This window comes from Pseudochaenichthys georgianus, unplaced genomic scaffold, assembly GCF_902827115.2.
Source record: "Pseudochaenichthys georgianus unplaced genomic scaffold, fPseGeo1.2 scaffold_973_arrow_ctg1, whole genome shotgun sequence".
In the NCBI taxonomy this organism is placed as follows: Eukaryota; Metazoa; Chordata; class Actinopteri; order Perciformes; family Channichthyidae; genus Pseudochaenichthys; species Pseudochaenichthys georgianus.
Window position 1 is genome coordinate 35,001 of NW_027263496.1, and position 16,544 is coordinate 51,544.

Sequence of the window (16,544 nt, forward strand, 5' to 3'; positions counted from 1 at the left end):
CCGCAAGAGCTTGCAAAGAATATAATATGTTCTTATACGGTTACATGCCACTTTACAGACGATATGTCCCACAATGCATCGCGCACTGTGACATGCGCACTGAAGAGAGAATTATTTGCCCTGGACTTCTGCTTTCAGACGTAGTTAATTACTAAGTTATTACCCTATCCGATAATAATCCAATGCAGAGGCAATAATGTATTATTTAATACATTATTTTGTATATATTATGTATTTATACACGTATATTTATATGGTTACAACCGGCCCTTTGAGTGAAACCATAATGCTAATGTGGCCCGCGATGAATTTGAGTTTGACACCCCTGCATTAGGCGCTTTCACACCGAGTACTTTGCCGTACTTAGTTCCCCCGAACTCTTTAGTCCCTCGAACTGTCTTAGTAAATCGCGTTCACACCGGAATAAGTCCCTGAGGGAAGATTACGCAAATGAAGCCGCAGACGTCACTTCTTCTTCTGCTGCTTTGGGTTTACTGGCAGGCCGCAAACAACTTCACGGCGCATACTGCCACCCGAAGTCCCGGGTAAATCACCAGAAGCGCCGACACCTCCTCATCACCACTCCACCGCTCCCACGTTTTATTTTGTTCTGCCATAAGTTAGTCTCTGGGTGTTTCTCAATGTCGAGGACGCTTCCTTGGTAGAACATGTCTTCCGAGTCACTTCCTTCAGAAGCGAGGCAAGAATCCTTCCTAGCCTCGGAAAACGAAGACTTGTGGAACAGGTGTGCGTCGTATGCGAGGCCCCGCCTTAAATGGAGCACGATTTCCGCCAAAGATTGGGAAATTGGTCCGTGCGCAAAGCATTATGGGGATTTTTAGACCGCGGAGGATACACATGTGCAGCCTCGACATTTCTCGCTACGAAGGTCGCCGACCTCGGTAGAATTCCAAGGAGCCTGGACATTGGAACAGTCCTTCGGCGGCACTTGATGACGTAGCATCCTTGAAAAAGTGGCTCTGGAGCATCCTTCCTTGACATTGAGAAACACCCTCACTCCGTTGGCGCGCTGGGCTAATGCTAATAATGCTAATGCGAGCAAATAAAATGGCGGCTTCACAAATCTTTTCAGAGTTTTACGGGCCGTGGTTTGCAATTCGCCCAGCCAATCAGAAATTGGAACCTTTTCCTCCCCAGGAAAGTACCACCTCTCTAGCACGGACTAAAAAGGGGTGTGGCTCAGTGGGGTAGTGCGCTGAACTTTGAATCAGGGGATAGGAAGTTTGAGTCCCACTGCAGTCAGCATGTCGTTGTGTCCCTGAGACACTTCACCCCAAATTGCTCCTGTGGGGATTGCCCACAGTATTGAGTATGTAAGTCACTTTGGATAAAAGCGTCTAACAAGTAAAATGTAATGTAAAGTTATGTAATGTGAAAAGGTCCCGAAAAAAAGTTCTAGTTCCAGATCTTTTTGGTGTGAACGCAAAATCCCAAGAACTATCGGAACTATTCCTGGGAAAAGCACTCGGGTGTGAAAGCGCCTATTCTTATCTCACTGTGACACTAAAAAAAAAACCCGAATTAACGGGTTCCTTTGGTGTGCTTTCTTGTGCATGTAAATGGTCTGCAAAGGCTAAAATCCAAGCCTTTGCAGGAAATGACCGGACTCTGAGGAAAATATTCGTTGTGGCCAAACGGCGGTACTACACTGCCGTTTCAGTCGCTGGGCCCGGAAACACTTTTTCCCATTGACTTACATTGAGAAAGAGACGTCTGTAAATCGTTGGATAATTGTTTTTAAACTAAATAATCTACCCAGTATGAACGTTTGTATAGCCCTTATTAAAAACATTCGGTCCTCAAGTTGTAAAAATGTGCTAATAACGTTATTCTGAGTTATTTTCTCAGAAAGCGCCTATTGTGTCCTAAATTCATATTTGACGTTCTAAATGTCCTAAATTCATATTTGACGTTCTTTCACGATGTTAATAAAAATGTCCATTAAATGATCCTGATGACCAACTGGTTTGCATATGTACACTCATCATAAAGCGTCATGAAAATACATGCGCAGTATATCAGATAAAGAATTGCCCTATCTGTCTGTAAGCTGACCTTCATGTCGTACAACTGTGTCTTTCAGGGCCTCCATTGAAGAGAAATACGCCAAAGACCTCCTGGGGTTGTCCAAGAAAGTGTGTGGACACAATGAGATGAAGTGAGTGTGCTTTTATTTACATTAAACAGAAGTTAATAAAACTGTTTCTGCGTATTTTTGGATGCAGAAAGAGAGGTTAAAGATGAGCATGCTTACTAGGCGGCGTGGGATTGTGGTAAATATGTGGTTCGCAGTTTGAAAGTGAAAATATAAAAGTCTTTTTAAGTTGCGATAATGTTTTGAGCGCCGCAAGTTCACTTCCCATTCTGTCCGCGGTCACACATCAGTTTCTGTTTGTGAAGAGGAAGGAGGATTAACGGGGGAGGGGAACTGGATTTACTTAATAATAGGCCTTTGTATTAAAGGTTCCCTGCTTCTCACACAAAGGCAATGTGTGGATTTAAAGAGGCCCTATTGTGCCTTTCCTGTAGTTTGTTATATGGGGTTGTGAGCATGTAAATGTTCTGCAAGGCTTAACACCCACTGTGGAACATGCAGTGACGACGTATTTGTGTCGGCCGACCCGGAAGTGAGCTGCTGGTTCCCTCGACAAAAAAGCAACGGATTTTCTCCATAGGACTTTGGAATATCGTAAAAAATAAGATCTGTGGAAAAGGAACCGGTTTGATAAATGCACGTTTTGTTCAGCCGGATAATCTCCACACGTCTACCCTACTTTTATCATTTTGTAATCGGAAATATAATCGCCAGAAGCAAAATGCTAACGTTATGCTATAAAGCACGTGTCAAACTCGAGGCCCGGGGGCCAAATCAGGCCCGTGGTGGATTTAATTTCGGCCCGCAGGATAATTTCTAATTCCTGTTAGATCTGGCCCGCCGGTATATTGCACGCACACCTTCTCTCCATCCTGAGGGTCTCCTCCGCTCAGAGCCCAAACATTGATGACCTCGCACCCGAGATGAGACGCCAAGTGTCTGAGCTAGCATCTCAGAGCAGCACACTGAGTTCAATGGATGCTTCCTTCTGCACTTCCTCTCACGACAACACGGCATGTTTGGTTTCTCTCTGAGGGGAATAGTTTTGTTGCAGCTGTTGTTGGCCTGTGGGGAAATGTACTCATAAGAAGTGACTCTGGAGAAGCTGCAGATAGAGCCGTGAGAAATGAATGCAGCTGATTATGTAATGTTGTTTTTATAGGCAATAGTTTAAGCTTTGTTAGTTCCAGGTTTAATATGTGCAATAAGTTCATTTCAATAAGTTCTGCTAGAAACATTGAACCAGTCCGGCCCTCCACTAGCACCCTTTTTTTTTTTAAATGTTGGCCCACTGTGTATTTGAGTTTGACCCCCGTGCTCTAAAGGAACTACAGCCGAGTCCAGCAGCACGACTTCAACGTCACGCCGACTTCAGATCCATATTCAAACACACAGATTCTAAATGGAATGAGTTGAAGCGTTAGTTTGAACACTCTGCAGGAGGCAGGGACTTGCTTTCAAGCAGAACAGGGCTAACCAACTTAGAGGAGTGTTTACGTGTTCGGCGTAATGACGTACAACGACCTCCACGACTTCTGTAGTCCTATTCAGCCACTTGGTAACAACCATCGTTTTTCAGACACGTCAACTCTTCAAAACTCACCAGATCCGTCTCTTCGATGCGTCTCGACCACAGACCTTATATCTCCAGCTATTTTCCGAAAAACTAGTTAAACAAAACGTCGATCCTGCACCGCTCTATTAGCTAGCCTTCTATCACATTTTACATGTGAGGATAAGGGGCGGGACATCTCGAAGTGGTTGACCAATCACAACGGAGCCGGCCAGCTAACCAATCAGAGCAGACTGGTTTCAGACAGAGGGGGAAAAGAGGTGCTGAATACTTTAATGTTAAGCCACTAGTTCTTGCTTAGGCTGAATGTGTTTTAGTTCATTTAAACACGAGGATAATGCGTAATTAAGTATTCACTTAATAGACAGTATCATAATAAATAAAGTAAATAAATATCAATAAATAAATAACGAAATAATTAAATAAATGTGAAAAATAAATAATTAGGAAAATAAACAAGTGTCCGAAACAAAAAATACACATAGTATATAATGTAATGTAAATAATGAATATTAAACGTAACATGCACAAAGTACGTTGTTCAGTGATAAACAAAGCAGGTATTCTGTACAGCTTTATCAAACAGGCATTTCATTGAACATGTTGAGTACATTTCCTGCCCGGTTTGTAAAGCTGATCTACTTTTCTTTGTCTCTTTCAGCACTTTAAAACGCTCCCTGGACATGCTCAAGTTACGTAAGTAATCTGAATAACACTCCCTTTATTCCCCGTCCGTTTTAGTATCTGTTGGATGTGTAGCTCAGAATTTAAATATGTTTTTTGCGCCAGCAGAGACTGAACATGTGAGTCTGTCTCACTTACAACTGTCTCACAGCCTGAGGGAGGAGGCCAAGAAGCTGGAGGAGTTCAGGGAGAAACAGAAAGACGCCAGGAAAAAGGTTGGAGCTTTAAAGGGGACCTATCACGCAAAATGCACTTTGTGATGTCTTGTATTCATCACCATGTGTCCCCGGTGTGTCGGGGAACTCACGCAGCGTCAGAAAATAAAGCCCTCTCTTTTCCTCCGTACCCAAATCTCTAAAAACGGGAAACGACGGAGCTGATACAGATTTGCGTCCGATATGACGTAACATCTGAAATGTGGACCCAATCAGAAACGTTGCTATCAGAAACAACGCCGGACTGTTTTGGACGTAATATGGTCGGTGTTTACATTAGCATCGCTAACACTCAGAGCTAACCTGTGCTGGAGAGCATGTGTGTGAAGAAGCAGGAAGTAGAAAGGAACTCACCTTGTGGTGTAACCGGCAAGAGAGAAAGCCTTTGAGATCCAGACTGGTTTAGAACAGGATGGCATTTAATCACGGAGTATCTCGTGTAATTCTGAGCAGGCATTAGCTTCCCCTCCCCTCTTTTTTTTCAAACTAAGGACCCCGAACTTGCAGTTTTTGAACAGGGCTGGAATAGAGGGATATGAGGGATTTCTAAAATGCATGATCTGTTTGGTATTTTGAGCAAAACACTTCATAGACATGTTTTTTATATATATTTCTGAGAGACTGAGACCCATAATATATGCCTAAAAATAGCACAATAGGAGGCCTTGAATCAGCGCTGAGGGGATCTCTGTAAAAACCATAACAATAAATCATCAGTAATCCCAACCTTTTCCTTCCAGGTGGAGCAGCAGATGGACGCTCTGCACAAACAGAAGGCTTCGCAGTACAAGAAGACCATGGATGTGAGTTAAGAGTTAATTATTACAGACATTTGTGAACTTTTCCCAAGTTTCTTTCCCTGTAAATGTGTCATTGAAGCTGCTTCTCATGCAGAACTAATACTACTATCAATCTAGAGAAATAATAATGCATAACTTCTTGTACTTTTATAAATATCTATTTTTTTATTATTATTTTTTTGCATATTCTTAATTATTTTTATTTTTTATTGGACATTTTAACTTTGTATGTTTATATCAATATTTTATTTTATTTGTTATAACATATTCTTACTTTAACCTCTTTTGTTTATATACATTTATATATATATTTGTACACAATACATAACAGCAGCATAAGAAACATAAACAAGACAATGCAGTATATACAAAATAAAATAAATATCCTAAAACAGAGGATGTGTGATGGATAATGATCAGGGTGGATATGCGAGTGTGAAGAGATGTGTTTTGAGACGTGATTTGGGGGGTGCAGTGAGGTGGAAGGAAGGGGGGTGCAGTGAGGTGGAGGGAAGGGGGGTGCAGTGAGGTGGAGGGAAGGGGGATGCAGTGAGGTAGATGGAAGGGGGGTGCAGTGAGGTGGAGGGAAGGGGGGTGCAGTGAGGTGGTGAGGTGAAGGGAAGGGGGGTGCAGTGAGGTGGATGGAAGGGGGTGCAGTGAGGTGGAGGGAAGGGGGGTGGATCGAATGGGGTGCAGTGAGGTGGATGGAAGGAGGGTGCAGTGAGGTGGAGGGAAGGGGGGTGCAGTGAGGTGGAGGGAAGGGGGGTGCAGTGAGGTGGATGGAAGGGGGTGCAGTGAGGTGGAGGGAAGGGGGGTGGATCGAATGGGGTGCAGTGAGGTGGATGGAAGGAGGGTGCAGTGAGGTGGAGGGAAGGGGGTGCAGTGAGGTGGAGGGAAGGGGGTGCAGTGAGGTGGAGGGAAGGGGGGTGGATCGAATGGGGTGCAGTGAGGTGGATGGAAGGAGGGTGCAGTGAGGTGGAGGGAAGGGGGGTGCAGTGAGGTGGAGGGAAGGGGGGTGCAGTGAGGTGGATGGAAGGGGGTGAGGTGGATGGAAGGGGGTGCAGTGAGGTGGAGGGAAGGGGGGTGCAGTGAGGTGGAGGGAAGGGGGATGCAGTGAGGTGGAGGGAAGGGGGTGCAGTGAGGTAGATGGAAGGGGGATGCAGTGAGGTAGATGGAAGGGGGATGCAGTGAGGTAGATGGAAGGGGGTGCAGTGAGGTGGAGGGAAGGGGGATGCAGTGAGGTAGATGGAAGGGGGGTGCAGTGAGGTGGAGGGAAGGGGGATGCAGTGAGGTGGAGGGAAGGGGGATGCAGTGAGGTGGAGGGAAGGGGGATGCAGTGAGGTAGATGGAAGGGGGATGCAGTGAGGTAGATGGAAGGGGGGTGCAATGAGGTGGAGGGAAGGGGGGTGCAGTGAGGTAGATGGAAGGGGGATGCAGTGAGGTAGATGGAAGGGGGATGCAGTGAGGTAGATGGAAGGGGGGTGCAGTGAGGTGGAGGGAAGGGGGATGCAGTGAGGTAAATGGAAGGGGGATGCAGTGAGGTAGATGGAAGGGGGGTGCAGTGAGGGGGAGGGAAGGGGCGTGCAGTGAGGTGGAGGGAAGGGGGGTTATGGATGGCCTTAAAGGTGAAGATCAGAATCTTAAAAACGATACGGGATTTGACGGGGAGTCAGTGAAGTTGCTGAAGAACAGGAGTGATGTGGTTTATGGTTTTGTTTGGCTCCCCGGAGCTGTAGATTAACATTAACATGCTTATTGGCATTGTAAGTGCCCGGAGCACCTCGATGGAGCATATGTGTACAGGAGAGGAGTGAGCAGAGGGTAGAGTTGTCGATTCTTGTTCAGTTTTTCTGTGACTATCTTCCTCACCCTCTCAGACTTTGAGTTGCGCCCGCTACCAAAGAGACGCGCTACCATGGAAACCAAACAATGGTGTAGCTGTATTAAAGTCAGAGTGGAAACAGTCGTGAGTAAATCTGAATTTGTCAGAAATGTGACCGCGGGAGGAAACCGGGAGAGGCCAATGAAATCGGGAAAATCGGGAGGGTTGGCAAGTGTGGTTACAGTGCAGTGTAAGATGGGAAAAGTCTTAAGCCTGGATTTAAAAGTAGTATAAGAGCTGAAGCCTGCGAGCTATGTGTAAATCTGTGGAGTGATGAGGCCCGAGTCTAGACGCCAAACTATATAAGATCAGATCAGACGGAACTTTATTGATCCCAATTTGGGAAACGTTTGTATGTTTGGGAATATGCTGGATATGCTGCTTCTAACAAACATGTCAGAGAAACACGTGAGTTGTCTGACTGAACTAAATAAAAGACTCCTCTGATGTTGGTCGTGGGGTTTCAGTCGTGTTGTGAAAAGCCAGCGATCATCCCGTCTCTCTTCTTCCTCTTCGTGTTGGGGGAAGTGAACCAAAGTGTGTGTCATTCAGTGCCATCCAGATCATTTGCATAAGAAGAAGTAGTTGTCATGCAGTGTGTCTGAAACAACTCTAAAGACGATTCCACGGTGATAAACATGTGGGTCATAACGCGTGTTTTTCTAACCGACAGTCAAAGAAGACGTACGAACAGAAGTGCCGAGACAAAGAAGAAGCCGATCAGAACGTCAACAGAAACACAAACACCAGCAACACCAAGCACATCGAGAAGGTACAGCGAAGTCAACAATGACATTATTATTAACTTGGATCATGTATTTCCTTCCATATGCATGTACAGAAAAGACTACATAGTCATTCTTGGTTGCATATTATTATAAAATTAATTTGCAAAAGTATTTAACGGAAACCAGCCTAGGCTCTGAAAACCTGTAAAGGGCATTATAATCGACACACAATATACCTGAGCCGAGTGCGGCCCCTTTAAAGACATTGGATTGAGGACTGAGCTCTGATGGTTCCTCTCTCGCTGACTGGCTGATTCAGCTTCTGTAAAAACACACTATTTTGGACAATCCATGTTTATGTCTCTTTTACACTTCCTCCATCCGTCTCGGGTTACTAATGTTTGAGAGGCACACAGAATTGTTGACCTTTTAAAGTCATTTCTGTATTCGTTAGCCTTTTGTACTCGCATGTGTTTCTACGTCATCTCCTTCCAGCTCTTCTCGAAGGCGCAGCAGGCGAAACAGAATGCAGAAGAAGCAGGTAAGAGCTCAAATGTAAAAAAATAACTTTAGTCAAAAAACGGCTTTAAATGTCGCCTCTCCTTCCGCCATTTGAACACACCGATAGCAGTGAGCTAGCATGAAGGTGTTGGCATGGTCAGGGGCATTTTGGGGCCAACACAGAGTGAAATATTCTAACACACATATGCATGTTCGCCACAGGGTGAATTGCAGTAATTAAATTTGCAATTCATAAAAAATGGCAAGGCCGTTCCCATTTACCTCACTATGAGTTAAGAGTCCATTAGCGTATGTTAGCATGCTTACAAGAGGGTACACATCAGCATGAGAGAGCCTTATGGTTCATATGGGCATTGCTAATGTATGTATGCTGTTTAAAGTCAGGTATGTGTTTGACTGGCAGACAGGTTATACCAGCAGAACGTGACCGCGGTGGGGAAAGTTCAAGATGAATGGCTGAAGGAACATATCAAAGCCTGTGAGGTGAGTTCCAACTTTATTCTCAGTCTTTCAGTTTCTGAACAGACAGAGAGATCGGAATACCGTTTCGCACAATCCCGAATACAAAAACAAATATATAAAAATATATATATATATATATATATATATATATATATATATATATATACAATCAATATATACAAAATAACAGTCACTTCAATGTGTGTGTGTGTGTGTGTGTGTGTGTGTGTGTGTGTGTGTGTGTGTGTGTGTGTGTGTGTGTGTGTGTGTGTGTGGAAAATGTACCATCTTGAGTTTCCTGTGTGTCGTTCTCCTTTTTGATTTAAGAATAGAAAACATAAAAAGTCCGAGGGGAGAGAGTGTTTTTTTTTCTTCTTTTAAACCAACAAGCTCAATGTTTCTGTCGTCTCTCCCAGATGTTTGAGAAGCAGTCCATGGAGCGCATTAACTTCCTGAGAAACACCGTGTGGACTCACCTGAACCTGCTCTCCCAGCAGTGCGTGACCAGCGACGAGGTGAGGCCAGCTGCATTCATATTTAAACTCAGAGTATTATAATAATTCTCCACGGGCTGGTGTTAATCTGTTAATCAGTCAGCAGACAGCAGAGGTACAGACCAGCTGCTAAACACAGTGCAGCATTTAGCAGATATTTCCCCTTTAACAAGTGGGGGAGACCAAAAATGGAACTAAAAATTGATATTAAATAAAGATATGTCAGCTTTAAAGGGTGATGATATGTAAGTGTTGTGTTTAGGCGTGTTACAAAGCCCCTAAATGGACCAAAGAATATAATAATGCAGATTTATTTTTTGCTTAAAGGTCCCATGTCATGCTTTTCCGGTTATCACCCGTCCCCTTGTGCTATGAAGGTTGTTCTGCATGTGAATGGTCTGCAGAGTCACACCCCTCAAAGTGCACCCTGTAGCGAGTAAAGCTCTAACACAGAGAAGACCCGTCTGCGCCCCAGAACGCCTCGCTGGACATCTCTCTTTTTCCATTGTTTACTTCTTGGCTGCGGGGACAGCGAGACACCGCGGAACTCAGCCTGGGCACACACACAAACTCCCAGCCAGGCTGCGGGTGCGTGTTCGGGCTGGGTTTCACAGGGGGGGGGCAGGAGCTCCAACAAGCCGTTTAGGACAGAGAGTGAATACACAGACTAGACAGAGATGCTGTGAGAAACCAATGTGAGTTTGGAACATTGCACGATATACATCTATTCTAGTAGACCTCCACAATGGAATTATGATCAGTAGAAATGGCCGTGACATGGGACCTTTAAAGACTCTTATTTGGTTTTTAAATGTATGTATAAAATGCAATTAATCACAGATACAGTTGGATAGGTGCAAAACTATGGGCTCAGAACAGTCTCATATTACACACATGCACACAGAAGGATTCACACTGGTGTTTTTCAATGCACACACAAATGTGTTCCGTTTCACATACATGTAAATAAAATCCAAATACAGAAAAGAGTTTTACATATGTATTTTTGATCCACACATATTTGTTTTCCGTTTGAAACCTCTGCACCTACAAACTTGCTTGCGTTCATGACGTAGCGCTTCATATACGCATTTTGCGCAGTCCGGAGCTGACAGCCATGGAGCCTCCAGTCCACTCTCACATTGCCACTTTCCGAACAGGAAATGCACGCAAATACAAGCCTTTATATTATTAAGGTACAGCGCCACTTTCCAAACCATTGATGAATGCTTGTGTACACAAAGACGGCAGGCAAACCCGTTTTTAAATGTGTGTTTCCTGTGTGGCGAATACAGCTGCTTTCTTTATGTCTGTGTGAAGTTGTTGTGAGTGTGGAGGGAGCAGCTACAGGTTAGCTTAGCCTAATCGATCAGTGCACTACGAAGTCAGTGCTCGACAGTGAACTGTCAACGGGGGGAGCCCCGCCGGTCATTATCGGCCGATATTCACTCTTAATAGTTTGATCGGTTCTCTCTATAAAGGCCGATCAGGAGAGCTGGATCTGATCGATATGGACATAAACGCGAGTGAAGTTTAACCGGACGCGAGAGAGAGATCAGATCAGCTGCTGAGTCTGATGGAGACACGCTGCTCTGCATGATCACCTGAAGCTCCGCCCTCTGTTTAGCGAGCTGACCGGACTGCGCAAATGCGTATATGAAGTGTCATGAACGCAAGAAATCATACCCTCGTGGGGGCGCGCTATTGTGATTGGCTTAGAATGAAGGAGACATCTGATTGGCTATCGATAGAAACAATTACACACAGAAAGCGGCTTGTGTTTGCAGGTTCAGCGGTTTTAAACGGAAAACAAATGTGTGGATCAAAAATACATATGTAAAACTTTTTTCTGTATTTGGATTTTATTTACATGAATATGAAACGGAACACATTTGTGTGTGCATTGAAAAACACAAGTGTGGATCCTTCTGTGTGCATGTGTGTATTATGAGACTGTTCTGAGCCCATACAACCCCCTCCCCCATATTTGTGCTCTTTGAGAGCCCCATCCTGATTTAATATAACTGTAACGTTTTTGTTATAAACACTTATATGTACATACAAATATATGTGACAAAAAAATATATATAATAAAAATGTAAATATAAACATTTGTTTAAACTCAAATAAATACATTTAATACAATTAAACTTGTGGTAAAATAATTACGTTGCCATTATATATTGATTTTGAATACTACACAAATTAAGGAAGCACATCTTTCATTATTATAAAGAACATACTTTTATAAACTGTCTTGGCCAATTACTGTATATCTAAGACATTGGACTCTGAACTTGACGTGTGTGTGTGTGTGTGTGTGTGTGTGTGTGTGTGTGTAGCTGTATGAGGAAGTGAGGAAGTCGTTTGAACAGTGTGATGTTCAGGAGGATATTGAACACTTCGTAAACCTCAGGCGAATCGACGACAAACCTCCAGGTAATCAAAACACAACACAGTAAATAATTAACCTGGGAATGCAATTGTAGTTACTCATAAAGGGTTGGACATAAAAATAAAAGTTGAGTGGTGGTCCAATGGGATTTTTCATTGGATTTCGGATTATTGCAGAAAATAATCTCTGTATCAAACAAGCGTTTATGATACTTACACGTTAAATTCAACGGGATAATCTCCACATATTTACACCACTTTATGATTTTTTTTATCAAAAAGTTAATGGGCTATAAAAGGAACTACAGCATGGTCACATGACTTCACGTCACCACCGCTAAGTTAAAGGAGGCTAATGTTATGCTATAAAGGAACTACAGCACGGTCACATGACTTCACATCACCACCGCTAAGTTAAAGGAGGCTAATGTTATGCTATAAAGGAACTACAGCACGGTCACATGACTTCACGTCACCACCGCTAAGCTAAAGGCAGCTAATGTTGGGCTTTAAAGGAACTACAGCACGGTCACATGACTTCACGCGGTCACATGACTTCACATCACCACCGCTAAGCTAAAGGCGGCTAATGTTGGGCTATAAAGGAACTACAGCACGGTCACATGACTTCACGTCACCACCGCTAAGCTAAAGGCGGCTAATGTTGGGCTATAAAGGAACTACAGCAAGGTCACATGACTTCACGTCACCACCGCTAAGCTAAAGGCAGCTAATGTTGGGCTATAAAGGAACTACAGCACGGTCACATGACTTCACGCCACCACCGATAAGCTAAAGGTGGCTAATGTTGGGCTATAAAGGAACTAGAGCACGATCACATGACTTCACGTCACCACCGCTAAGCTAAAGGTGGCTAATGTTATGCTATAAAGGAACTACAGCACGGTCACATGACTTCACATCACCACCGCTAAGCTAAAAGTGGCTAACATTAGGCTATAAAGGAACTACAGCACGGTCACATGACTTCACATCACCACCGCTAAGCTAAAGGTGGCTAATGTTATGCTATAAAGGAACTACAGCACAGTCTCATGACTTCACATCACCACCGCTAAGCTAAAGGTGGCTAACATTAGGCTATAAAGGAACTACAGCACGGTCACATGACTTCACGTCACCACCGCTAAGCTAAAGGCGGCTAATGTTGGGCTATAAAGGAACTACAGCACGGTCACGTGACTTCACGTCACCACCGCTAAGCTACAGGCGGCTAATGTTGGGCTATAAAGGAACTACAGCACGGTCACGTGACTTCACGTCACCACCGCTAAGCTAAAGGTGGCTAATGTTATGCTATAAAGGAACTACAGCACGGTCACGTGACTTCACGTCACCACCGCTAAGCTAAAGGCGGCTAATGTTGGGCTATAAAGGAACTACAGCACGGTCACATGACTTCACGCCACCACCGCTAAGCTAAAGGAGGCTAATGTTATGCTATAAAGGAACTACAGCACGGTCACGTGACTTCACGTCACCACCGCTAAGCTAAAGGCGGCTAATGTTGGGCTATAAAGAAACTACAGCACGGTCACATGACTTCACGCCACCACCGATAAGCTAAAGGTGGCTAATGTTGGGCTATAAAGGAACTAGAGCACGATCACATGACTTCACGTCACCACCGCTAAGCTAAAGGTGGCTAATGTTATGCTATAAAGGAACTACAGCACGGTCACATGACTTCACATCACCACCGCTAAGCTAAAAGTGGCTAACATTAGGCTATAAAGGAACTACAGCACGGTCACATGACTTCACATCACCACCGCTAAGCTAAAGGTGGCTAATGTTATGCTATAAAGGAACTACAGCACAGTCTCATGACTTCACATCACCACCGCTAAGCTAAAGGTGGCTAATGTTATGCTATAAAGGAACTACAGCACGGTCACATGACTTCACATCACCACCGCTAAGCTAAAGGTGGCTAACATTAGGCTATAAAGGAACTACAGCACGGTCACATGACTTCACGTCACCACCGCTAAGCTACAGGCGGCTAATGTTGGGCTATAAAGGAACTACAGCACGGTCACGTGACTTCACGTCACCACCGCTAAGCTAAAGGTGGCTAATGTTATGCTATAAAGGAACTACAGCACGGTCACGTGACTTCACGTCACCACCGCTAAGCTAAAGGCGGCTAATGTTGGGCTATAAAGGAACTACAGCACGGTCACATGACTTCACGCCACCACCGCTAAGCTAAAGGAGGCTAATGTTATGCTATAAAGGAACTACAGCACGGTCACGTGACTTCACGTCACCACCGCTAAGCTAAAGGCGGCTAATGTTGGGCTATAAAGGAACTACAGCACGGTCACATGACTTCACGCCACCACCGCTAAGCTAAAGGCGGCTAATGTTGGGCTATAAAGGAACTACAGCACGGTCACATGACTTCACCACCGCTAAGCTAAAGGCGGCTAATGTTGGGCTATAAAGGAACTACAGCACGGTCACATGACTTCACGTCACCACCGCTAAGCTAAAGGCGGCTAATGTTGGGTGTGATGAACATTTAAATCCTTTAACTAAACACACAAGAAAACAGGAAGTGCAAACATGCTGACTCACACCTTGGTTTAAGGACTCATTTCTGCAGCTCTCTGTTATAGTGAAATGCATTCAAATAAATGCAACACAGATCCTTCATTTACACGTTCCTTATGTCCTGAGTTTGAAATATTCCCCAAAAGAGGGATAAAAAGTTGTATACCCATTTGTGTAATTAACTGGAACATTACACCTGGTAGGAGTGGTGTATGCTCTGCCTAAAAGCACATACAAAGGAACATATTGATCAGATAACACGCACTCATGCATTGCTGATTAGTAATTGTAGGGAAAACCCTGAACGTCCTCTTCCAACATGAGAGTAGCATGCTCACAAAGGTATCCCAACTGTAGCTGTGAACATGGCAGGATGTGTGATGACCTGGAAGAGCATCAGGACTGTTTGAGGCAGATGATAGCTATGTGATTAACATGATGACTCAGCCTCTATGGAGAGAGACATCAAGCATGCTCATTTCTGACGTGGAGCTAATCTGAAGTAAACATTGATACTGCTTTCTGTTCCTCCATCTTGAGACTGTGTGACTCCCTCTCTTGGATATCAGCATGTGAAGGACACTGTTCAGGAACTAGTTGATGCTCTGTATGTGATGACTCCTTCCATTCTGGAGAGGATCCCAGATACATGGATCCTGAGATTGAAGCTCAAGCCGGGGACATTTTTCTAACAAGTTATTATTCCTTTTCTCACAGCTCTGGTTGTGTATGAGAACTTCTACAGCGGTCAGAGGGCTCAACCTGGAGCTCCTCCATCCAGACCGCCTCCACAAAACCCCAGGTAAGAACTGTCTGTCTAACCCCCCTAACTTTTACTTTTACTTAGTATTTTAACCAACTTTTTAAACACGTTTTCAGAATAATAACTGACTTATCTTGTCTTGGGAATTTGCAGGAGGGGGCCGTTACCTGATCCAACAGAAAACAGTAAGGATATTTACTTTCTTGTTCGACCTAAATACTGTTTTGGAAAGCAAGTAATTAAATAAAATACTGTACTAGTAACTACCATTTGAGGATACCTGTACATTACTAACTCGTATTTATATTCAATACTGCTTCATACTTATCCACTACAGTTAGAGATATATTTAACTTTTTAATCTCCTACATTTATTTAAAAATACTTCAGTAATTTTGCAGATTTGGATAATAAATACAAAATTAAATAAAAATTTGGAAAAAAAGGAAAATAATTACGTAGCGTCGGGAGAGGGATAATAATTCAGGCGGAAAAAAGAAATGTATGTTTATTATATATTATGTTTAGGGGGGAAATTAACACAAATGTACCACATGCATTTTCAGTCAGTTTCCTCTGGTCTTTCCTAGCTGTCGTACATTGACTTTTTAATCCAGTTTTAAGCAACATTTTCACCATACACTTTTCACATCTTGTTTCTTTTCAACCCTACATTTAGACTGAATGAAGGATCTTAATCATGGGACAAGTTGATCTAACGTTAGCGGACACAAAAGATAATGATGATTTTTGATTATTAACTGCACTTCTGCTTCACACACATTGTTTTGATTGCAGACGATGTGATCTACTCCACGGTGCAGGACGCAGGCTACAGTGTTATCCAGTACTAACACACACACGCACACACGGAACTTCCGTCTTATCACTTCCTCCTTTGTGATTCCCTGAAACGATAACCAGATGTAAAAAAGGAGCCATAACCGTGCACATGTATATTTTTAGGTGAGGTACTATATTGAATATATCAGTGTAAATAAAAGCAGTTGTTTTATTTTTCGGTTCTTGTGTGTTTATAAAATCAAAACGGGGTAAAATGCTCAGTATTTTTTATTTAAAATGTGATAATAAATACTCATAAAACAAAAAGTATTGTTACAGTGGATGAAGGGGGGGGGGGGGGGAGGGGTGTCTAAAGTCAAAGATGAATTTTGATTGGGCCAAATTTGACCCTGAGTGACCCACAACAATTCTGCAGGGTCTCCCCAGAACCCAACACCAAATTATACACTTTTTTTTTTTTTTAGAGACCTTCAGACTTGGCTAAAATTGTCAATCAGTTTTGTAGCTGCTGTGGAGGATATCAGGAA

The 16,544-nt window shown here is 43.5% G+C and overlaps 1 protein-coding gene across 1 annotated transcript in view; it reads left to right on the top strand.

The window, feature by feature from the left end:
- The window catches only part of pstpip2 (proline-serine-threonine phosphatase interacting protein 2), a 22,049-nt gene extending 5,821 nt beyond the window's left edge, over positions 1 to 16,228 (top strand). The window contains exons 3-14 of the mRNA XM_034080258.1: positions 2,105 to 2,179; positions 4,351 to 4,385; positions 4,482 to 4,588; positions 5,329 to 5,391; positions 7,944 to 8,042; positions 8,494 to 8,539; positions 8,924 to 9,003; positions 9,399 to 9,497; positions 11,819 to 11,915; positions 15,168 to 15,252; positions 15,367 to 15,398; positions 16,012 to 16,228. Of these exons, the coding sequence (XP_033936149.1) occupies positions 2,105 to 2,179; positions 4,351 to 4,385; positions 4,482 to 4,588; positions 5,329 to 5,391; positions 7,944 to 8,042; positions 8,494 to 8,539; positions 8,924 to 9,003; positions 9,399 to 9,497; positions 11,819 to 11,915; positions 15,168 to 15,252; positions 15,367 to 15,398; positions 16,012 to 16,067 (874 nt within the window). The 3' untranslated portion in view covers positions 16,068 to 16,228. The remainder of the gene's footprint in view (positions 1 to 2,104; positions 2,180 to 4,350; positions 4,386 to 4,481; positions 4,589 to 5,328; positions 5,392 to 7,943; positions 8,043 to 8,493; positions 8,540 to 8,923; positions 9,004 to 9,398; positions 9,498 to 11,818; positions 11,916 to 15,167; positions 15,253 to 15,366; positions 15,399 to 16,011) is intronic.
- The last annotated feature ends 316 nt before the right edge of the window (positions 16,229 to 16,544 follow it).